A 25253-nucleotide genomic window follows, 5' to 3' on the forward strand; every position below is an offset into this window, starting at 1 on the left:
ATTTAATAATTTATGAACTGGATAGTGTTATATATTGCCAGATTTGCTTTACATTTTTGATAATTCTAATACCTGTACATTTTGTAACTGAAACCAGCTTCTTGTGTTCCACAGGTGACTTACCAGCTAATTATCATAAGTAAAATTAATGAGCAGCTTAAATACAAAATATATTCTGCTGTAAGAAAAACACCTGGCAACTACTGTAGTTGGTTTTTAATTTATTCAAGTGTGTCATTATGAGACACCATAAACAAGCTGGAGGATGCCAACAGGATGGAGGGCACCAGAAAACCAGTAAATACCAACAGGCTGGCCAGCATCAAGAGACCAGTGAGCACCAACAGATTGGTGAGGACCAACAGACTGGCAAAAACCAACAAGCCAGTCCCTGGTACCCTGACCAAAGCCAGAATCCATCGCTGTAACATTTGCCAGTTGACGTACTCTACAACATCAAGCTTTCAAAAGCACGTGAAGAGACATGAAGTAGACAAACCACATGAGTGTCAAGACTGTGATAAGAAGTTTGTAACCAAATCTGGCCTCAATATTCACAGAAAAAAACATACAGGTGAGAGACCATACAAGTGTGAAAATTGTCCGAAGGCCTTCACAACACGATCGGTTCTTATTATGCATATGAGAAGCCACACAGGAGAGAAACCTTATGAGTGCAAGGTTTGTGGTGCAAGGTTCACGCAAAGTTCAACTCGAGCTGACCACATGAGGCGTCATACAGGAGAAGAACAATACCAGTGTACTACTTGTCAAAAGAAATTTGTTACTAGACTTGGTTATCGTACACACACAGCAGTGTGTCAAAGAAAAAGTAAGTTTGTTTGTAAAATATGTAACAAAATATGTCCAAACACACATTCATTAGAAATTCACACAAAAACTCATTCAGGCAAAAAGACACTTGAATGTAAAGTATGTGGGATGAGGCTTTCAAGTAAACAAAGCTTGTCAAGCCATGTTCGTTTAAAACATTCAAATGAGAAACCTTTCAAGTGTGACATGTGCATGAAAAGTTATCCACTTAAAAGTGCTCTCACTCATCATATTAAAATTCATTTCAATACTAACCGTGTTAAGTGTGATAAGTGTGGAAGGAGATTTACCAATAGGCGCATTCATAGTCACCAAGCACTGTGCTGCAAGAAAGTTTTAGCATTTAAAAAGTTCATGTGTATAATGTGTGGAAGGCAGGTGAGTTCAAAAGAAACTGTTCAAAAACATGTAAAGAAATGCTATAGTAGAGAATTACAAGTAAGTTTCCTATGCAACTTCTGTCATCAAGAATTTGGAACATACAAAGCTCTGGTAACACATCTACTCAAACATGCTAAGCCTCAGGGTCTTGATTATGGGAACTTGCTATATAAGATGAGTGCTTATCATGAGTACTGCAACCCAGCCTTGGTTGTCCAGAAGTACAACGAATTACAGAATCACTGTTTGTCTGTGACAGACAGACAAAAGTTAGAGAGATATTTTGCTAACAATTCAATTGGTATATGTCAGGTCACAAGCTCACCTGGAATTCATGTACCAGCCCTGGACAGCAATAGGATTGCTGGGGAGGACAACCAAGGAGCAAATGATGGCAATTACAGAATACCTATAGGGAACCACGGAACAGCACTATTCACTGACAAGATACAACCATTAACAATTTCAAATTTAAGTAACCACAGAACACGTATCATAAATAATGGAATTGCTGTACACCCTGACCAAACATGCAATCAGATACAAGTCACAAATGCAGCTAAGCAACATCAGGATGACAATGTAAAAGAAAATTTCACAAATGTTGCCAGTGGCCCACAGGTGAACCACCTTAGTGTGCACTATCAAGTTGTGAATGTGAAAGAAATGGTAGTTGAGGATCAGTATCTCATGAGAGCATCTGAATCATTGGTGAATAAAAAAGGTGTAATTCTCCTTGAAAACATCCCTGATAAAAAAGACATTATATGTTCTACAAGTAAAATTCATTGCAATAAAACAAATATGAATGATAAGCTACACAAGTATGAGAACAGAAAATATCTTGGAAATTTAGAAGCAAATTATAATAATTTAGACACTACATGTATATATAAGAGTGCTAAATGGGAAGCGTGCCAAGATCTTGATAACCAATGTAGTAAGACTGGTAAACAAAACTGTATAGATGACAATCAATCTGCCTATGATAATTATGACAGAGAAGTGAACAAACATATTTGCGTGATGCAAAGAAATTATCCCATGATTGAGGAAATGCAAGAAATGTGTATAAAGGAAGAAAAAGTGTTCGAAAATGTGAATAAGTACTTGGAAGAAATGAGCGAGATGACAATGCCTAACTTGCAACTTGTAGAAAATACATCACTTCTCAGTGTTAATGGCATCACCACCATCAAGTGTGAATTGCCATGAATTGCTTTCCAACCTTATTTTTTACTATCTCAAATGAATACCTCATAATTGACTGCTGCATACTTGGCCACTTCATATTTGAGTAGCTTTTAATTAATTATCTCAATGCATTTGATATATTTTTTGTTTACTATCATTTTATAGTATAATTACTTTGATGTAAATTCTGCAGTAATATTTTTAACCAGTTTTGCAGAAAAAACTGTACTGTCTAGGAATCCCAGATTTTATACTTATATGAAAATAACTATGATTCCTAAATATCTATTTGAGAGGCCAAGTAGAGTACATTTTCATATACAATATATTGTAATTGCTCCTAAAGTACTGACTTTATAACTGAAAAATCAGGAACCTGTTTTATCATTCTATAACTGTGCCTTAAATATAAATATTGTTATGTTTATTACAAACATTTGTGGTAAACATTCTGTGTTTGCATTATACAGTGTGTAATTATATATATATATATATATATATATATATATATATATATATATATATATATATATATATATATATATATATATATATATGTCGTACCTAGTAGCCAGAACGCACTTCTCGGCCTACTATACAAGGCCCGATTTGCCTAATAAGCCAAGTTTTCCTGAATTAATATATTTTCTCAAATTTTTTTCTTGTGAAATGATAAAGCTACTTATTTCATTGTGTATGAGGTCAATTTGTTTTTATTTGAGATAAAATTAACGTAGATATATGACCGAACCTAACCAACCCTACCTAACCTAACCTAACCTATCTCTATAGGTTAGGTTAGGTTAAGTGGCCGAAAAAGTTAGGTTAGGTTAGGTTAGGTAGGTTAGGTAGTCGAAAAACAATTCATGAAAACTTGACTTATTAGGCAAATCGGGCCTTGCATAGTAGGCTGAGAAGTGCGTTCTGGCTACTAGGTACGACATATATATATATATATATATATATATATATATATATATATATATGTCGTACCTAGTAGCCAGAACTCACTTCTCAGCCTACTATGCAAGGCCCGATTTGCCTAATAAGCTAAGTTTTCATGAATTAATTGTTTTTCGACTATCTAACCTACCTAACCTAACCTAACCTAACTTTTTCGGCTACCTAACCCAACCTAACCTATAAAGATAGGTTAGGTTAGGTTAGGTAGGGTTGGTTAGGTTCGGTCATATATCTACGTTAATTTTAACTCCAATAAAAAAAAATTGACCTCATACATAATGAAATGGGTAGCTCTATCATTTCATAAGAAAAAAATTAGAGAAAATATATTAATTCAGGAAAACTTGGCTTATTAGGCAAATCGGGCCTTGAATAGTAGGCCGAGAAGTGAGTTCTGGCTACTAGGTACGACATATATATGTCGTACCTAGTAGCCAGAACGCACTTTTCGGCCTACTATGCAAGGCCTAATAAGCCAAGTTTTCCTGAATTAATATATTTTCTCTAATTTTTTTCTCATTAAATGATAAAGCTACCCATTTCATTATGTATGAGGTCAATTTTTTTTTATTGGAGTTAAAATTAACGTAGATATAGGACCGAACCTAACCAACCCACCTAACCTAACCTATCTTTATAGGTTAGGTTAGGTGGCCGAAAAAGTTAGGTTAGGTTACGTTAGGTAGGTTAGGTAGTCGAAAAACAATTAATTCACGAAAACTTGGCTTATTAGGCAAATCGGGCCTTGCATAGTAGGCTGAGAAGTACGTTCTGGCTACTAGGTACGACATATATATATACATATATATATATATATATATATATATATATATATATATATTTATATTTATATTTATATATATAATAGATATATATAAAATATCACTATTATGTTCTATTATTAATGAATTAAATCAGCCTATTGACTGAAATACTGTATATTTTTTTAACCTAAATTTTATTTTATTTTAATAATTTACTTAAATATTTTAATAGTTTTGTCCTGGATTATGTTAAAGATTAAAGTATATTTGCTGGTTTGCTAGGATGCTGTTTTGGTGGTTTTCATAACCATAACCCTCCCACAGTGAATAGGACATCAGCCCAACCCGAAACTAAACTACCTGAGGTTTGCTTTTGCAGGCAATTGTAGACTAGACTCGTATCACATGTATGACCAAACATCCAGTGCAATTATGATATTAAGTAAACTTATAGCTAGCTCTTGCAGCAAGAGTGCTACGTATATATACGGAAGATTTTAATAGTTCCCATTAACTGTTGCAAACAAAAGGCCTGTTATAGGTTTATATTGAGTATCCCTTAGACCTGTGACTGACCTTTCCCAGGGAGGACCCCACAACAGTCACTTAACTCTTAGATATAGGGATTTAATTGCTGTGCGAACAGATATCACACTGATGTCCACTTAGGCCAACAACTGACATACAGTTCTGTTTGTTCTCGACTCACAATCGGAAATTCCTGGTTGGGACAGGTTTGACACATTTACTATCACCTAATGCACCTGTTCACCTAGCAGTATATAGGTACCCAAGAGTTAGTTAGCTTATGGGGTTGCATCTTGGGGAGAGTCAGTACATCTTTGGAGGGGACCCGGATATAATTTGCCTTGAGGGCCACAATCTCCCTAGTGGCCTCGAAAAGGACAGGAAGCCAATAGTTTGTCAAAGATCCTCCCATTTATCCTGGTGATTTTATAAAGCTGGATTTATATAGCAGCATTTTAGCATTTATGGCTTCAGCGGGATGCCAGTTCCACGGGGTTGTAACCCAATGGGTGAAAAAACATCTTATGTTTTTTGTCCTACATGGTGAATTGTTGAGCTCAAAACTGTTGCTCCTTGTTTGTGTTACATCTGACCTTAGGAAGAAGTTGTCTGGATCAATATCCTCTAAATTGTTCATCATTTTAAGTTTCAGTGAGATCCAATCTGTTATGTCTGGTTTGCAATGCTGTTAGCCCTGTGGTCGCCAACTGTTCCTAGTATTAAGTGCACAGGGGTATCCAGTGATCCATGCGTATCATATAAATTGCTGGTAGGTGAACAGTGGGTGAAATGTTATACACGTTTATTCTGGTTAGTAATTTATATAACTGGCTCGGATCGCCTAATACCTCTGTATTAAAGTGGTCTAAAGGCCTAAAGTCTCAATTGGATTTGGATACCAGTTGTGTATCATTGAAATCCTCTCTTATTGTGGTGTGTTCATCGGCGCAGTGGTATATAGTGGTTGGAGGCTCCTATTGCCTAAGTGGATGAAATGTTAGCCACATGTATTGTGGTTAGCAATATATATATATATATATATATATATATATATATATATATATATATATATATATATATTGTGTGTGTGTGTTGTTAAATATGACTGAAAAAGTAAGATTAATAATTTTAACACGAATTTTCTCAATATTTCTTATGTTTCTTTTTACTGTCGATGGTAATTGAAAAATCAATTCTCCAAAATTCATTTCTATGCTCAATAAGCAATCTCCGAAGAAAGACTGACAAAGCTTAAATTACATTCTCTAGAAAGGTAAAGAAATAGGGGGACATGATAGAGGTGTGACTGAATGGACATGATAAAGGGGGATATTAATAGTCTATTAAACGTATCAACATGAGACAGAACATGAAACAATGGGTATAAATTGGATAAGTTTAAGATTTAGGAAAAAATCCTGGTAAATACTGGTTTGGTAACAAGGGGAGGACGCTGAGATACATGATAGTTCATGCTCTGTGTTCCTTCCCCGTTTGCAATGGACGTTGGTTGGAAGTATATAGGAAATTTAAAATAGACTAGGGATGATGGTATTATACATTAGGTTTCAGAGTCACTGTTTTAACGCACAGAAACACACGACTCATAGACCAGTTTTTTAATCCCCTTGAACGTGCCTGTGCAGGAACGCTGAGCGGCTAGCTGGTGACGTCATTGATCATTAGCAATGCCTGTGCATGGGCTACTGGGGTAACGAAAAACGTGTATGACTACGAAGGATCTTTTAATCCCCTTGAGCGAAATTTTCATGGACTATAAGGCTATCACCCGCTGGGGTAATGGAACATGACTGGGACTACGAGGGGCCGTGGCCAAATGAGCAAATTCTTAGACACTACCAACACAAACATTTTTGCTTTCTCCTCACTTGCACAACAGCTACCAACATCAAAGGTAAAATATTATTCATATATATATATTTTTTAATTCTGTATACCGTTTTAGTTAACCTTTGTTTCAACATTTGTCACTACAGAAGGTTGAACACCGCTAACACTACTAGAAAGTTCATTTTCCTGACTATCCTCTATCATCAATACGTCATGTTCTACCTTACTTTTTTCTACACACGTTTCACTTTCCATTTCACGTCCTGTTTCATCTTTTATTTCACGTCCTGTTTCACTTTCCATTTCACGTCCTGTTTCACTTAACATTTCACGTCCTGTTTCACTTTCCATTTCACGTCCTGTTTCACTTTCCATTTCACGTCCTGTTTCACCACCATCTTCACTCCCGTCTACCCTCCATAGCTAATTTTTCTAATGCACTATATTGTTCACTATATTGTCACTATAAGTTCACTATATTGTCCTGAACCTTGTCTCCACAAGGTTAATTTTTTCAGCTGCATTTCCTACTTTCCCTAGGCTTGCCTTAATTGTCTCCGTTCCTTTCTCCCACACATTGTCCATAAGGGCTGTCATTGGCTTCCAGCTGTTTCCTCCATGTTCTTGCTGCACAATCTTTCCTTCCTTCGAGGATACATCTATCCTACCTGTAGGACCCGTTCTGGAGTCTCTCAGATGAGGCTTCATGCGGCATAGATAGGAACCAGCATTGTGGCTGCCTCGACAATTGCAACAAGATGGGACGATTTTTTCACCGTTTTTAATCTTGACCCTACACTCTCGAGAATCGTGTTTTTTACCACAGCACCGACACCTGGGGTCAAACTGGCAATTCCAAGCCATATGTCCCCAACAAGAACACTTTATGCATAATATGGGCTCCTCAATGAATTTTGCAACTTTCCTGTAGCCTTGTACAAAAATTCTTTCTGGAGCCTCGCCCTTTACCAAGGCAACAACTTGACTTTGTTTTTCACCACCAACACTGTTCCTCCTTGCCCAAACAACACTATCATTGTTGAGAAGAAGATAATCAGGATCCAAATAAGTTGTATACTTAAAAACTATGATCTTGGTGTGCATCATACCTTCTTCAGGAGTAACCTATCACAATATTCTCAAACCCATCCGTCGTTAGGTGTTCCACGGCCTCTTAATTCTGTCCCAACTGTTATGTAGGGCCGGTGAGCACCCTCCTTGAATAGTGGTTCATATTTAAAAAAAACTCCTTAGCCAAACGAACTGTCCATTCCAGCTTTTGATGAAAGTTCAGTTGACACGTTGTAGGGAATAACAGCCTCTTCCTTCGATTAGTCTGCGTCTCTTGCGTCCTGCTGAGTAGGGTTTCATTTTTTGGTCTCTTTGTTATTTCATCTTCACTGTCACTGTCTCGCTGTCTGTGAATATTTCGCCGTTTATATCTGTTCATTACTGCTTGATACGGCCTGGTATCATCTTGTCTGTCATCCTCACTCTCATATTCTTCAGGCCCAGTGCAGGATCGTCTATCACTTAGGCAGACCGCCTCAGCCATTTCCTCGACACACAAAGGCACTGTATCACTGCAACAGTCGAGAACAAATTCACAATATCCATCTATTGAGACATTACAACATGGCGGATGATGGCAAGAATGATGATATTATGAGACAGTATAGGCGCCAGTCGAGGCCTGGCTGCCTCAGTCTCCACCTGTGGACGCCAGGTGCCGCCACGCTGCTGCGGGTTTACACAACGTTTACATAACAGTCTGGCTATTACAACGTGTGGACGCCAGCGCTGCATGGTGTGATCGACACCGTTGTGGTATGTAGCTGCATTTTACATTCCTGTGCCGTATACCCGTCATAATTCTCGACTCAGTCGGGAAACCTGTCTTCAATTCTTGGGCCGCAGAGAAATAGGCACATTTTCTTTAACATAATGCTTCTGTTCACCTAGCGGTAAATAGGTACTCGGGTTGAATTGAAATTGAAATAAGTTTATTGAGGTAAAATACACACAAAGGGATAAGGTAGCTCAAGCTATTCTCACCCCGTTCAGTACATGTGTTAATACATACATAGACACACATCACAAACAATAAACATATTACCAAACATTCTGAGAGATAAACATATACATTCCTCCCTTACACAAGTAGTATGGTATCTGACGTACACACAAATACTTTTATGACCTAGGCATACTGTATGAACAATTTGGTACTTGGGTGGTATAGGCAGGTGTTGTGGGGTTCCATCATGGGGGGTGTCTGTATAGCGCGACCTTGGAGGGGAGGGCGGGGCTTTGGTAAGTTTTTTTTTTACATATGGAGGTGTGTGTGTGTGGGGGGGGGGGTTATAACGGCATCTGTTGGATATAGTGCCCAGTGTCTTATCAACACGAATAATTTAGCAAGAACAGCCATATTTATAAAAAAAAGGTAGATTAATAATTGTTGAGACTGTATAAGCCTGACAGGTATGTCAAGAGGAAGAAGGCAGCAGCTAAAGCTGGCCCCGGCCTGGGCTCTATAGGTGAAACACTGCCGTCGTGTATGGGAGGGGGAGATGGGAGAGAAAGGCATCTGGCGTTACCACACTCCTCTTCCCCCCCCCCCCCCTCCCATCCTACCAAACCCATTCCTCGGGGTTAGAAGGAATGAATTTAGAAGGGTGTATGGGCTTATGAAGGCGTGAAGGATAGATGAAATTGTTTATGTAATAATCTAAGATGAGGTCTGATAAAGACCTTTTGTGCCCTCTGTAATGCTTTTGCGCTACCGCTCACAGGATGAGTATGGGGTGCACAATAAACTAGCCGCCTTCGGCGGCAACAATCAATCAAAAATCATCATACAAATGATGTTGGTAGCTTAGCCATCTAACATGGCGGCTGCGGCCATGCTATTTTACTCTTCAGGTTAATTGTAAATTTATGATGTACCTATTAGTTTTCGTAAAGAAAAACCTTGCATGTAATTAGATATCCATTTTGCCACCCATTGTGAGAGTTTGGCCTTTTAGTATTCTAAGATAGAGAAATGACTGATGCTTTATCATGCATCTGGCAGCCCATAGTTTGTACCAGGCCTATCACTGGTCCTGTGAAATGTTCTATGTTTAAATAGGAAAGGGCTAAGAGTACTGTTTCATATGTTTAAATGATTGTTAACTAAATTACCAGCTTAGATCTGCTTAACAGTTCTAAGCAAATGATTAAGAAGATGGACTAGTATTAACTAATATTAATTACTAACTCGACCGGCGTCCGAACGCATTTCATGCTCGAACACGGTACCCGTGCCCATATAAGGAAGGAGCACCCATACCTCTCCACACACGGGAGACATCTCCCGTCACGCAGGGTGCAGTCGCACCTCCACAGATCTCCAGTATCAGCTCTTGATACTGGTAATGGCTCAAAAGGGCCACCACTTACGGGCTATTCATGCCCGTGCCACCTTTTGGGTGGCTTAATCTTCATCAATCGATAAGACCTACCATTAATGTATAATGACTTTACTGTAAATATATAACTCTTGAACTGGAACATTCTCTGTAACTAGCTGACATGTAACTATAAGGTGTGAAGGATAGATGAAATTGTTTATGTAATAATCTAAGATGAGGTCTGATAAAGACCTTTTGTGCCCTCTGTTAATGCTTTTGCGCTACCGCTCACAGGATGAGTAAGGGGTGCACAATAAACTAGCCGCCTCCTGCGGCAACAATCAAATCATGCAGGGCTTCACTAGTGGTGAAGTCCTGCCAGTGGGTATCGAACATCCATCTTAGGGCCTTGTTCTGGGTACGCTGGAGTTTTTCTTGTTGGTGCTGCAAGAGACAGTGGGATCAGAGCATATGTTAGGAGCGAAAGAATAAGTGCTTTATATAGATAAAGCTTGGTGGCTTGGGAGGCATGTCTGAGGGGGAAGAGTCGGATCGGTTGTCACAGAATATGAGAGTGCTGGCGCTGCTCTTTGCAGGGCCAGCGAACAGGCATATTGGAGACTAGGAGGACCAGTATCATCAAACCAATGATTATTACGGTCGATTACGGCAGTGTCTGGGACCCACTCGTACGTAGTTTCGAACCCTCGTCACGGCCTTGTGGATTTGTTCATCCAAACTGAGCTGTTTGCCATACAACAGGCATTCGCATATGTGATTGCACAAAACACTCAAAATGCAATCATACACACAGACTCAAAAGCTGCACTTCAAATATTAAGACAAAAACAGTGGAAAGGTAACGTGGAAATAATTACCACCATTTTGTATCTTGGAGCAGTCGCTAAAGGCAAAGGACTCAACAGCCTTAAACTGGATCCCATCCCATGTTTAATGCCCCAGGACAGGGCCACTTCAGTTTATTATGACCCAGGGCGGGGCCACTCCCATTTTTGAATCCCATTACATGAGAAAGCCGATGCAATTGCTAAATTGGCAACTCGTCATACAGTGATACATAAAACAATTCAACCCAACTTATAGTACATAAAAAACATCACCAAAAAACTCTCACACCTCAACAAAGCCTATCTACACCAGAGAGTAGCTGAAGGTTCGCCCTCTGCAATATGGTATCTTCAGGCAACCAAATTAGAAAGGTTAAATATCCCAAAAGGAATCCACAGAGGAATAGCAGTTCGGTTATATAGACTACGTCTAGGTTACAGATGCAACTGGGAGATTGGTGAACCCCGACAGAGAGAGTGCATCTTCTGCCAAACTGTCACAGAAAAGTCACTAATTCACTATCTCCTGGAATGTGAAGCAACCAACGACCTTAGTAGAGCTTTAAGAGTCCCTGAGTCTTGCAGTAACCAGCCTGAACCCATCAGCACAACCACTCTTCTGGTCAAAAAAGGTTTCCAGCAGCTGAACACTCTCATAAATGCCGTCAAGCAGTATCCTCCCCCGCGATAGCAGCCTGACGATTAAATGCGACCTCAGCACACTGAATAGATTTATTGAACAAGAAACTGTACCACTTACGGGCTATTCATGCCCGTGCCACCTCTTGGGTGGCTTAACCATCATCAATCAATTAATCACCTCTCTCTCTCTCATTTGTGGCCGGTGCAAGGTGGAGAATGGTGATCTGATCTCAGTGAAGCCATGAGGCTATTAGGTTAAGTGTTACTTTATTGTTTGGAAGTATTACATAAGTTTTTAAAGTGTGTGTATGTTGTATGTTAGTGATAAGTACAAGCCCATTTTATTGTCAATTCCCAGTGCGTGGAACTTGCATATTTAAATTCATAGATAACTCTTTGCCCATGGCTGTGTCCTTCAGAAACGCCACATGTTGTACTGTAGAATTCTGTGCCTCTCATTATATTTAACTGTATGCACGTCCCTAGAGCATAAACTGGAAACTAGGAGGCCCCAAACTATTTCATTCTCCTCACCATCTATGCCTACTGTATGGAGTGGGGAAATTAATGGAATATTGTGTTAGTTTCAAGCACAATACATTTTCGAGCGCAAATGGGCACATGACATTGCACAGTCTGTAAACGTTCATTATCCTCTTAACAGAACTTAAATCAAATTATAGATGTTGGATAAAAATGTGTACAGATTTTTAACAATCGGATGCCTTATGATAATCCCCGCACGTCTACGAGTCATCCAATAAGGTTAGCAGACTTCTAGATGTTTCCACTGCTAGGCTTAGGCTCGGCTACAAGTACCTCTGGGAGTTTGTAACATCTGCTGATGTAGATTTGACAAAATGTAAACTCAGTCAGCAGAACTAGTCGCATACTTTGCGTCATTATATAATGGAATGTGAAAAAATCGCGGAATTCAGAGCTCTGAGAGAGATTCTGGATTCCTGGATTCTGAGAGAATTCAGAATCCAAGAAATGTGTAAGTTTTTCATTCATAATGATGTAATGCCGGGAATCTTAGCCAAGTATACAAAATTTGCTTACTGTAAGCAGTGCATGCACATGACTGAAAAGCTGCCGCCCAGTTAGGTGGGTGTGGAGCAAGACTAGTAACTGTATGACTCACCATAAATGTAGAGTGAATCGTATAGTGACTGTTGTGAGCCTCTTGTTGATTCATTTGTGATACAAAAGATTATCGATGGGTATATGTATTTGCGTAAGTGATTCATATCTATCTATCTATTTATCTATCTATCTATATATATATATATATATATATATATATATATATATATATATATATATATATATATATATATATATATATATATATATATATATATATGTGTGTGTGTGTGTGTGACCGAAAAAGTAAGATTAATAATTCTAATACGAATTTTCTCAATATTTCTTATGTTTCTTTTCACTGTCGATGGTAATTGAAAAATTAATTTGCCAAAATTCATTTTTATTTCTAGTCTGACACGAAACGGACACTTGAACGCGTTTCGTAATAACTTATTACAGTTTCAAAGACTTTAGTTTACACACATACAACTATAACCTGCAAACACTAAACAGAGTTTAAACAGCTTTCATTTTATACCTGCATTTGGGTGAGGTGATATGTTACAACAGTTTTGGATGAGGTGAAAACAAACTTTCAACACAAGACAGAACACGAAACAATGGGTATAATATTGGGTAAGTTAAAGGGAAGAATAGAAGTAACTGCAAAGGGCCTATTGGCCCATATTTCTTGATGCTTCTATATTGGTGCGGAGTCTTGAAGTGGGCAGAATATAGTTGTGCATTAATTGGCTGTTGATTGCTGGTGTTGACTTCTTAATGTGTAGTGCCTCGCAGATATCAAGCCGCCTGCTATCGCTGTATATATCGATGATTTCCGTGTTTTTTGTTAAGACTTCTCTGGTGATGGTCTGGTTGTGGGAAGAGATTATATGTTCCTTAATGGAGCCCTGTTGCTTATGCAATGTTAATCGCCTGGAAAGAGATGTTGTTGTCTTGCCTATATACTGAGTTCTTTGAGGCTTACAGTCCCCCAAGTGGGCATTTGAAGGCATAGACGACATTGGTCTCTTTTAAAACATTCTGCTTTGTGTCTGGAGAGTTTCTCATGAGTAGGTTGGCCGTTTTCTTGGTTTTATAGTAAATCGTCAATTGTATCTTCTGATTTTTGTCTGTAGGGATAACGTTTCTATTAACAATATCTTTCAGGACCCTTTCCTCCGTTTTATGAGCTGTGGAAAAGAAGTTCCTGTAAAATAGTCTAATAGGGGGTACAGGTGTTGTGTTAGTTGTCTCTTCAGAGGTTGCATGGCGTTTCACCTTCCTTCTTATGATGTCTTCAACGAAACCATTGGAGAAGCTGTTGTTGACTAGGACCTGCCTTTCCCTACAGAGTTTTTCATCGACTTACTTCCATCCTGAGCTGTGGCTGAGAGCACGGTCGACATAAGCGTTAACAACACTCCTCTTGTACCTGTCTGGGCAGTCACTGTTGGCATTGAGGCACATTCCTATGTTTGTTTCTTTAGTGTAGACTGCAGTGTGGAAACCTCCGCTCCTTTCCATGACTGTTACATCTAGAAAGGGCAGCTTCCCATCCTTCTCCATCTAGTAAGTGAAACGCAACACAGAATTCCGCTCAAATGCCTCCTTCAGCTCCTGCAGATGTCTGACATCAGGTACCTGTGTAAAAATGTCGTCAACATACCTGCAGTATATGGCCGGTTTCAAGTTCATGTCGACTAAGACCTTTTGTTCAATGGTACCCATGTAGAAGTTCGCAAACAGGACACCTAGGGAAGAACCCATGGCGACCCCATCTACTTGCATATACATGTGCCCATCCAGGCTCAAGAAGGGTGCCTCTTTAGTACAAGCTTGGAGGTAGTTTCCTTAGAATGTTTTCTGGTATGTCAAGAGGAGTACAGGCTAGATCACGATACACTCTGTCCGCTATCATCCCGATTGTTTCATCCACAGGTACGTTGGTAAACAGTGATTCTACGTCCAACGAGGCTCTTATCCCTGTGGCCCGTGTTCCCCGCAGTGAGTCAACAAATTCCTTTGGAGACTTCAGGCTGAAGGCGCAAGGGACATAAGGAGTCAGCAAGCTGTTGAGTCGCTTCGCCAGTCTGTATATGGGTGTGGGTATCTGGCTGATGATTGGCCAAAGTGGGTTTCCAGGCTTGTGTGTCTTGACATTTCCTATGTTGTTTTTTTTTTAGATATATACAAGAGTTGTTACATTCTTGTACAGTCACTAGTACGCGTAGTGTTTCGGGCAGGTCCCTGGAATACGATCCCCCTGCCGCGAAGAATTGTTTTTTCATCCAAGTACACATTTTACTGTTGCATTAAACAGAGGCTACAGTTAAGGAATTGCACCCAGAAAATCCTCCCCAGCCAGGATACGAACCCATGACATAGCGCTCGCGGAACGCCAGGCGAGTGTTTTACCACTACACCACGGACACTATGTCTTGACATAGACAAGAAATAAAAATGAAGTTTGGAGAATTGATTTTTCAATTACCATCGACAGTGAAAAAAAACATAAGAAATATTGAGAAAATTCGTGTTAGAATTATTAATCTTACTTTTTCGGTCATATTTAATAATATATGTCTACAGGAAAGACTGCTACCAAAATATACTAATACATTTTATATATATATATATATATATATATATATATATATATATATATATATATATATATATATATATATATATATATATATATATAATAATAATGGGTTCAGGAACGAACTATGGTGGTCAGGTCCTGAGCCCATTACGTGCCTCTGTAACCATTTCCACCACCGCTCACGGGATGGGTATGGGGTGCATAATAAAGAAAGAAATTGAATTATGATAATCATTCGTGTATATTTCAATCTTTCATTTGGTTTCAGAGAGGCGACAATCATGGGACGGAGCCGCAAACTGGCCAGAAAGCTCCTCAAACGGACAGCTGAGAACCGACAATCGGCTGATGAGAAACAGTGTAACGAGGATGAGAAACACACTGAGAAACACCAGGAGAATGGAGACCTGCAACAGACCGGCGAGCACCAACAGCCTGGTGCTCTGACCAAAACAATAATCCATTGCTGTAACATCTGCCAGTTGACGTTCACTACAACATTGAGCTTTGAAAGACACATGAAGAGACATGAAGCAGACAAACCACATAAGTGCCAACACTGTGACAAGAAATTTGTAACCAAATCTGGCCTCGATATCCACAGAAGAAAACACACAGGTAAGAGACCATACAAGTGTGACAATTGCTCAAAGGCCTTCACAACACGATCAGTACTCATAATGCACATGAGAGGCCACACAGGTGAGAAACCCTATGAGTGCAATATTTGTGGTGCAAGATTCACTCAGAGTGCAACTCGAGCTGACCACATGCGGCGTCATACAGGAGAGGAACAATACCAATGTACCAATTGCCCAAAAAAATTTGTTACGAGAATAGGGTATCGTGGACACATATTGGTGTGTCAAAGAAAAAGTAAGATTGAGTGTAAAATATGTACAAAACAATTTATCACCAACAGTTTACTTAAAGCACATATGATTACACATTCAAATGAAAGACCATTTGAATGCGGAGAATGTGGAAAAAAGTTTAAAAGCAAATATTCGTTAGCACTCCATCTTAAATTCGTACATTTAAAAGAAAAACCTTACCAGTGTGACATATGCATGAAAAGATATTCAGCAAAAAAGTCTCTCATCATGCATACGATGACTCATACTAATATTGGCAGATTTCAGTGTGAACAATGTGGAAGGATGTTCAACTCTAAGAGACATGTTCTCCGTCACCAAACTTCTCAAAATGGATGCAAGAGAAAGTATGTTTTTAAACCATTCTTTTGTAAGCAATGCGGAGCCCAGTTTAACAGTGACGCAGCCGTTCGCAAACATAAGAGGAGGACCCCGGATTGCACAAAAACACATGTACGTTTCTTATGTGATTTCTGTCGTGAGGATTGTAAAACATACGAAGGACTTGTAACGCATCTGCTTGATCATGCTGAACCTGGAAGGAAAGGTTATGACAACTTACTCAATAGAATGACTCATGGCAAAAAACGTGTCAACCCAGCCTGGATAGTGAAGGTTTACAACTCGGGTAAAGTTAGTACGCCGAGAGACAACATTGGTGCTCACATTAATATCGATCAACGGCAAGCCACAAGCGTCCCTACTGACCATTCACAAGTTGTGCACAACAACACAGCTGTGGACCATCAACGAGGCAATGCAGACTATCACAAAACAGCTATAGACCATCACGACAGAGCTGTAGATCACCACAAAACAGCTGTAGACCATCACGAAACTGGTGTAGATAATCACAAAACAGCTGTTAACGTCTTCTCTCAGGATACGTGTTTAACTAGTGAAACTAATTTTGATAACATAAACACGAATGATAAGCTAAATAAGGATGAGGGAAGAAAATATCTCGGAAATACAGATGCATATTGTAATTTAGACAGTAATCACGTGAATGGTATATGGGGAACATGTCAAGATCTTGGCAACAACTATATTTCAACCAGGGAACTGCAGGTGAGGGATAAATGTGACATAGAAGTGATCAAACATGCTTGTGTGATGCAGAGAAGTTATCCAATGATTACGGAAGCAGAAGAAGTGGGTTTGAAAGAGGAGGAGGAGACAGAGGATTATAATTTAGAAAGTAAACACATTGATGGTATATGGGGAACCTGTCAAAATCATTGCGACGACTATTATTCAACTAGGGAACACAAGGTGAAGGAAAAATGTGACATAGAAGTGATCAAAGATGCTTGTGTGATGCAGAGAAGTTATCCCATGATTAAGGAAGCAGAAGAAGTGAGTGTGAAAGAGGAGAATGAGACAGTGGAGAAGTGGGTAGAAGAGCCGGAGATGCAGAAGACATCAGATAGACAGTTCCTAAAGAGCACCTCACTCCTCATCGTCAACGGCATCACCACAATCAAGCGTGAAGCGTGTCATCCTGCTCCTCACACTTCAGTACCTCATTATTGATCATATGTTCGACCATCCAACAACTGACTACCTCACAGCCTCTTGGCTACCTAAGGCTTGGCTCTCTTGTACTCTATTACCTTTATATACGTTTATCATTAGAAACAAATGTGAGAACATCTCACATTTGTTAGTTTACGTCTCATTTAGTATTGTCTTAACTCCATTTTATGTATAACAAAAAATTAACTGAATTATATTAAGTTTTGCCTGAAACGCTTTGCGTATTAATGGCTTTATTTATTATCATTAATATTATTATTACTATTATTATTTACACAAGCAGATCACACTAGCGTGATATATCAATGAGAAAAATTGGAGCAAGAAGTACTGTGGATTCGATTGAATCTCATGTTGTATAACTTTTACCATGTTGTGGTCCAGAGGTAAGGTGCATGGCTTGGGAGTACCCAGGTCGAGGGTTCAAATTTATTCGAATTTCGGATATCTCTTTCTCCTCTCGTAGAAAGGAGTGAACCAAGTATACTACTCTATACTAATAGATATACCAATTAGTATACTAATTGGTAAAGCAGGAGAAGTAGCCTCTTTCATTGAAACATACTGCTGTCTGTCACTAAGGTAAGATTGCAAGTACTGTAGGGAGTGGCCTCTGACTCCATAGTGTTGGAGTTTGAGAGAAGGTTAATGTGGTTGTCAAAAACATTACCAAGGTAAATAAATAGACCAATGTGGTACACATTTTTGTCAAGGGCTGCATGTATTAGGTTAAGCATATTTATAAGAGCATCATTGGTGCTTTTATGGGGAATGAAGCCATATTGGCTTGAACTGAGAACAGTATATTGTGTTTATCGAGAAACGAATAGAGTTGTTTGTATATGAGTTTCTCAAAGATTTTGGACAAGGTGGGAAGGCCTGATATTGGTCTGAAATTCTTGATTTCGGTGAGATCTCCACTCTCATGGACTGGAATGACTTTAGTCATTTTAAGAGCATCTGGAAAGTCTTCGAACTCCAATGATTTATTGTAGAGCAATGCTATTGCAGGAGCTAGAAACCTTGAGAAGTTTTTATAGATTAGGGTTGGTATCTCAGAAGGGTTACAGGATTTAGTTTTAAGTGACAGGGCAATATAAATATTATATGAGGAGTTAGGTGGGGACAGGTACAGAGGCTCAAAATAGTTGCCAGAGGTAATCGCTCACATTACTTGGGGGAGCTGGGAGGTGCCAATAGACGAAAAGAAACTATTGAATTTAGTAGTCGTGTCAGCGCAGTTGATAAAATTCCACTATTTCCAGCTAGGATTATTTTTTTTTTTTTATCCAAGTTCTTCTTTGACTCTAATATCTGGGAAATAGTATTCCATGTTTTCTTTTTGTTACCTTTTATAAATTTAAAATTATTTTCATAGTGGGTTGTCTTGGCTTTTTTTAATATCTTAGAAAGCAGTGAGGAGTATTGCTTAGCCAGTTCTCTGGGAATGATACCAAGCCTGCATTTCTTCTCATATTCATTTTTTTTTATTAATTGAAGTAAGTAAAACCTCATTGAGCCAATGGTTGATGGCACTTTTAGTTGTGACTTGCTTACTAAGTAAAGGACAGTGAATATTATAGAGGCTTAGAGTTTTGCGAAGAAATGTCTGCACTCTTAGATTAATATTTGTCATATTTCCGAATTCCGTTTCCCAGTTTATGTTATCGGCAGCAGCTGTAAAGGTACTTATGGAAGCTTCAGTAAGCAGTCTAAAGCTTGTTTTCTTTGTTTGAGGAGAAGGTTTAAAAATGTTAGGAGAAATGTTGGGTAGTGGTCTGTTGTATCATCAGTGATTATTCCAGAGCTTAGTGGAGAGGTTACGGTAGTCCAAATGTGGTCAAGGGTGGAGGCAGTTTCAGTAATTCTCGTGGGTTTAGTAATCAAAGGCAAAAACACACAGGAGTTCATACAGTTGAGGAAGCTGGCAACAAAGGGGTTACCTGGCTGGCATAGGTCAGTATTGAAATCTCCAGTTAATTTTAGTTGATTTTTATTGAGCTTTTTCCTTATTATTAAGTTTCTAAGATTCGAATTTAATTCAGCTACATCGGTATTAGGAATTCTGTAGACTGCTCCCAAAGTAAAGTTGGTGATCAGGCCCTTCAGTTTGAACTGGGAAAATATATGTTCTCCATGGGTTTGATCATTTTTGTACATAGTTCCTTATGGTAATAAATTAAATGGAATCAATTAAATAATTAATTTGATGTACCACCACCTTTCTGGTAAGATCTACAGCTGTGGATAGCAGAACAATTAGGAATATTATATAGTTGGGTAATGTCATCATTCAACGAGGTCACAGTAATAACAACAAAGAAAAATTGGTAATTTAGCGCTTGCAATAAGGCACCAACATCATCATGGTGTTTGCTAAGAGACCTTACATTGATGTTAATTAGACACATTGGTGTTATTTAGACACATTATGGTTATTTGATAATAAATTGTTGGCAAGTTTTGCTGTGTAATACTTACAGTTATTATCATTAAATTGATGATTGTGATAGACAGTAGATAAGAGATTCAGTTGAGGGTTATTATAGTTGAAAGTAATTCAGTTTCGAGCAGCCTGTATGTCAGTGTTCTGTTTCACGTGAGTTTGTTTACAGGACAATTTACATTTTTATATCTATCTTTTACGCTATTATTAGTGTTATATTTCTAAATAAATTGTTGCCACTTTGCCCGACTTTCATTCACAGAAACTCCGTGATCAGGAGCTAGGACTAGCGTCACTCTACACGATGTTAGTGAATGTCCGTTATCAAGGATTTTAGACCAAATAGCATAAGATAGTGGAGCTTTTTCCCAGTGGGTACCGTTGGTTGAAAGCGACCGACGTTACACACTGTTTATTGTATCACGTCGGTCGCTTTCAACTAACGGTGCCCACTGGGTTATAACTATTTCATTCACTCAGGAATATTCTCCTACCTAATGAACATTAGAAGATATTCTCATACTCTAACCCGCACGTGTTCAGGGATATATCAGGAACAGTTGAGGGGCCACAGGGCTAACAACACTGCAAACCAGGCATTACGAGGCTGACCTCATTGAAACTTTTAAAACATTGAACAATTTGGAGGATGTTGATCCGGGCAATTTCTTGAAAAGGTCAGATGTAACACAAACAAGGAGCAACGGTTTCAAGCTCAACAAGCCACAATGTAGGACTGAGAACAGGAGAGGCTTTTTCATCCATTGGGTTATTAACCCATGGAACCGCCTACCCGCCGAAGATGTATATGCCAAAACTCTTTTAAATTTTAAAGTCCAACTGGAAAAGATCATCATGTCGAATGGGGGAATCTTCGACAAGCATGTAGATACAGAACAACATGGTATAGCAGACGTTCGATTGTTCCTAATATATCATTGTTAAAAATAAAAATATGATGACTGCAAACATCATACCATAATTACCAATCAGTCACTAACTACCAGTATCTACGGGAGAGTGAGGTCAAGCTCTTCATGCCCCGCCTATCAGCCTTCTTAATCATACCTGTTGAGTTATAAATTAACTATTCTGAGGTTCGAATTCTTTGTCGAATCTGACCTTAAAGTTGTGGCTTCTACAACTTTCTTCAAAGCATTTAATTGTACTTTTTTTTGCCTTTAATCATATACGTATATTGTATAATTAGCTTTATCTTATATAAAATTTATGTGTAATAATTAGCCATTGCAACATATTCTTATATATATTTTTTTATAAATAAGATTATTTTCATTATTATTGTTTTATTATTATTATTATTATTACTATTATTATCATCATCATCTTGTGTAAACAGGTAACGTGTACACATAATATTTATTATTTATTTATTTATTTATTTATTTATTTATTTATTTATTTATATACAAGAAGGTACATTGGGTTTGTGAGAATACATAGCATGGTATTTACATTCTTGTAAAACCACTAGTACGCGCAGCGTTTCGGGCAGGTCCTTATCTAACAGATAATTTTAAGTATGTAAATTCTAGCAGAATTAATAAAATGCTAACAGATACATTGCAAGAAAAAAATGAGATGAGAGAGATTAGTAGGTATATTAAAGCACATTGGTAGCTCTGATTGATTGCATTGACAGCTTGATTGGTAATTTAAACAAAGATTAATAGGCACCATACAGCAAATTCCTTTACATATAAGAAGACAGCAATGATCACAATGGTAAAGTTGTTGCATATTAATATAGAGTCTTAGACCACATAATATATTAAATATACAAGAAGCATAAATAATGCATTGAAAGTTATTGATATGCCAAGAAAAATGCATGGAGGCTACATAAAGATTTAGGCTGGTCCCCCGTCAGCTGTAAGTCAGCTGGAGGAGCGTGTCAAGAGTTGGAGCAGGAAACATGGCGACGGGTGCAGAGACACGCGGCGTCTCATCGCCTGAAAACTTTGAAAATGTTGAGTAACGTGGAGACTTGCCGGCACCAAGCACACACTCGGATAAAGATGGTTCCCCCGTGCTTTAAGGAGGATCAAGAAGGAGCCTGATGACAAACATCAACCAAAGGTAGGCCAAATTCTCCTGGCTTTAAAACTGTTATCATTTCATTTGGTGACCAGCTTCTCTGGATATTAGAGTTTTCGACAACAGCAGGAACACAGAGTATAATTTACAATGGCATTCAAACAAATTCTTCGGGATTAAGGTGCACGATATCAGGCCAAACAAGCGAAAGAAGTGATGTAGTCCACATCACTGTGAACTACAGTCCCTACACCCCTCCGTGGTGCTTCCTTGTCGTGGTGAGGGCTCACGTATACCTCCTTGTGACCGGCGTGGGTTGCTTTTGTCCCCCCTCCTGCCTCCTCTTTGGGTGGTGTACGTACTGAAGGGCACCACGTAGGGGCCTTGTCAGCCATCGAACCACCTGCTGGAGAGGTCGCCCGTGAGGGGCCGCCCTGAGTGCATGGTTGGGTGTCCAGGCTGGGGCGATAGGGGAAATGGGGTCTTAGCACCAGTGTGGGAGAATGGACGATGTAGTAGGACTCCCCTGTTGAAAAGGGGGAGCACCGCTGTGGACGACGCTACCTTCCTGCACTGGCCCGCGCTCGGCCTCCCTGGCTGCCCTGGTAGGTGGTTTGGGACCCTTGGTTCCGGGTCCCAAACCTTTCAATTGATTGATGCATGGATGATGACACGACTTCTCTTACCCAGGTTCATGGGGTGGGCGACCAGGCCCCAGGCCCCTGAGTCGGACTGTCCTGGAAGACCGGGCTCTGTAGCCCCCGCTGCAGGGCCCGGTTTAGGCTCAGACCGGACTACTTCCTGCTCCCCTCCCTCCTCTGTGGATGGGTCGAGCCTCAAGCCTGCTGTGGTGACCACAGCAGCTTGCATTCTCTTATACTCTTATTCTCTTGCACGGCTCCATCTCTCATTGTGACTACTGTGCCTTATGACCCATCTCTCTCTAGAGGTTCTCACCGCCGTCCCCGCCACGGCCGCTCTCGTATGCTCCCTTCCCATACTAATTCGTACCATGCCTTGTTTGGTCCTGCTATGTGGACTATGTACTTTGACCTCCATCCTTAAGATTCAACTCCTCCTGACGACTTTTCCCTTCATAGGCATCTTGTTGATTCAGTAGATGCCTCTGTTATTTTCAACTCCACTCGTCTTGGTACCTGTGTCATTGCTGCTCCTTCTCAGGATGCAGTCACCCGCTTGACCGCCTTATCCTGCATTGGCGAGACCCCTGTTCGGGTCTCCAAGAACGCTCTGTTAAATGCCAGTGTTGGCAATGTTCTCCTCCCGCACCATGTTGCAACCAGAGTTAGAAATCTAAAAGACTGCCACGAGGATATCAAGCATATCCTCGAGGCCCAAAGCCATTCCGCCCTTCAGGTGGATACGTTTGCTCGTCCCCCTCGTGGCTGTCGCCGTCTGCCCCTTCGGGCTGTGAAGATTTTCTTTGATGGTAGGACCCTTCCGCCCTCTGTCATTCTTGCTGGGTGCCAGATGCTCCATTCAGGAGTATATTCCATCTCCTCGTCTCTGTAACAAGTGCTGGAAGTTTGGGCATGGTGCCCTCAAATGCTCTAGTCCTGTCTCTCTCTGTCCATTGTGTGGGGATGAGGGTCACTCCAAGTTGGAGTGCACTTCTCCCCAGGCCCGCTACTTCAATTGCGGTGAGGCCCACCCTACCTTCTCCTGCACGTGTATACGTTACAAACTTTAGGCAGCCGTCCTCAACTTGAAGCACCGGGACCGTTTGTCTTTTCCTGAGGCAAGGCACCAAGTTTACCATCATAGTGCCGGCGGGCTGATGGGCTAAATAGCCTCGGCTACCATCAGTTTTTGTCCGGTTGTGATGGTCAAGTGGATTAAGGCGTCCTGTACATACCAGTTGCGTTGCTCCTGGCAGTATGGGTTCGAGTCACTTCTGGGGTGTGAGTTTTCAGTTGCATATAGGCCTGGGGACCATTCAGGCTTGTTCGCATTTGTGTTCCTCACGTGTGCCCCAAAGAATGAGGTGATTTGATAAAATGCTATGCCCAAGATTACCATCAGAGTGCCGGCGGGCTGATTTGCTAAATAGCCATGGCTACCATCAGTTTTTGTCCGGTTGTAATATATTTATACACTATATGAATGATATATATATATATATATATATATATATATATATATATATATATATATATTTATATGATATATATATATATGCTATATGTATGATATATAAATATGATATATATATATACACTAATAATATATACACTTTGCAACTGGTGTACAGGGTACTTTATCCACTCCACCATCACGACTGGACAAAAGCTGATGGTAGCCGAGGCTATTTGCCCATCAGCCCGCCGGCACTCTGATGGTAATCTTGGACATAGTATTTTATCAACTCCCCTTATTCTTTGGGGCACACGTGAGGAACACAAATGCGAACAAGCCTAAATGGTCCCCAGGCATACATGCAACTGAAAACTCTTCTTCTGGGGTGTGAGTTTTCAGTTGTCGAGTCTACTGCCTTCGCTGTATCTATCGATGATTTCTGTGTTGCTTGTTAAGATTTCTCTGGTGATGGTCTGGTTGTGAAAAGAGATATGTTTCTTGATATATATATATATATATATATATATATATATATATATATATATATATATATATATATATATATATATATATATATATATATATGTCGTACCTAGTAGCCAGAATGCACTTCTCAGCCTACTTTGCAAGGCCCGATTTGCCTAATAAGCCAAGTTTTCATGAATTAATATATTTTCTCTAATTTTTTTCTTATGAAATGATAAAGCTACCCATTTCATTATGTATGAGGTCAATTTTTTTTATTGGAGTTAAAATTAACGTAGATATATGACCGAACCTAACCAACCCTACCTAACCTAACCTAACCTATCTTTATAGGTTAGGTTAGGTTAGGTAGCCGAAAATGTTAGGTTAGGTAGTCGAAAAAGCATTAGTTCATGAAAACTTGGCTTATTAGGCAAATCGGGCCATACATAGTAGGCTGAGAAATGCGTTCTGGCTACTAGGTACGACATATATATATATATATATATATATATATATATATATATATATATATATATATATATATATATATATATATATATATATATATATATAATATACTACAAATTGTATCTATTGAGACATCTACAACATGGCGTATATGGCGGATGATGGCAAGAATGATGATATTATGAGACAGTATAGGCGCCAGTCG

General features: G+C 39.4%; 1 protein-coding gene across 5 annotated transcripts in view; it reads left to right on the forward strand.

Annotated features, from left to right (window-relative positions):
- The window catches only part of LOC123755812 (zinc finger protein 37-like), a 31804-nt gene extending 11604 nt beyond the window's left edge, over positions 1 to 20200 (forward strand). For 2 of the 5 annotated variants that reach the window (XM_045738657.2, XM_069300312.1), the window contains one exon: positions 15366 to 20200. In XM_045738657.2, the coding sequence (XP_045594613.2) occupies positions 15379 to 17508 (2130 nt within the window). In that variant the 5' untranslated portion in view covers positions 15366 to 15378 and the 3' untranslated portion in view covers positions 17509 to 20200. Of the gene's footprint in view, positions 1 to 114; positions 2953 to 8211; positions 8343 to 15365 lie in introns of those variants that run through there. The other 3 variants (XM_069300310.1, XM_069300311.1, XM_045738656.2) reach the window with 2 other exon arrangements.
- Positions 20201 to 25253: the final 5053 nt, after the last annotated feature.

This window comes from Procambarus clarkii, chromosome 43 (genome assembly GCF_040958095.1).
Source record: "Procambarus clarkii isolate CNS0578487 chromosome 43, FALCON_Pclarkii_2.0, whole genome shotgun sequence".
Classification (NCBI taxonomy): Eukaryota; Metazoa; Arthropoda; class Malacostraca; order Decapoda; family Cambaridae; genus Procambarus; species Procambarus clarkii.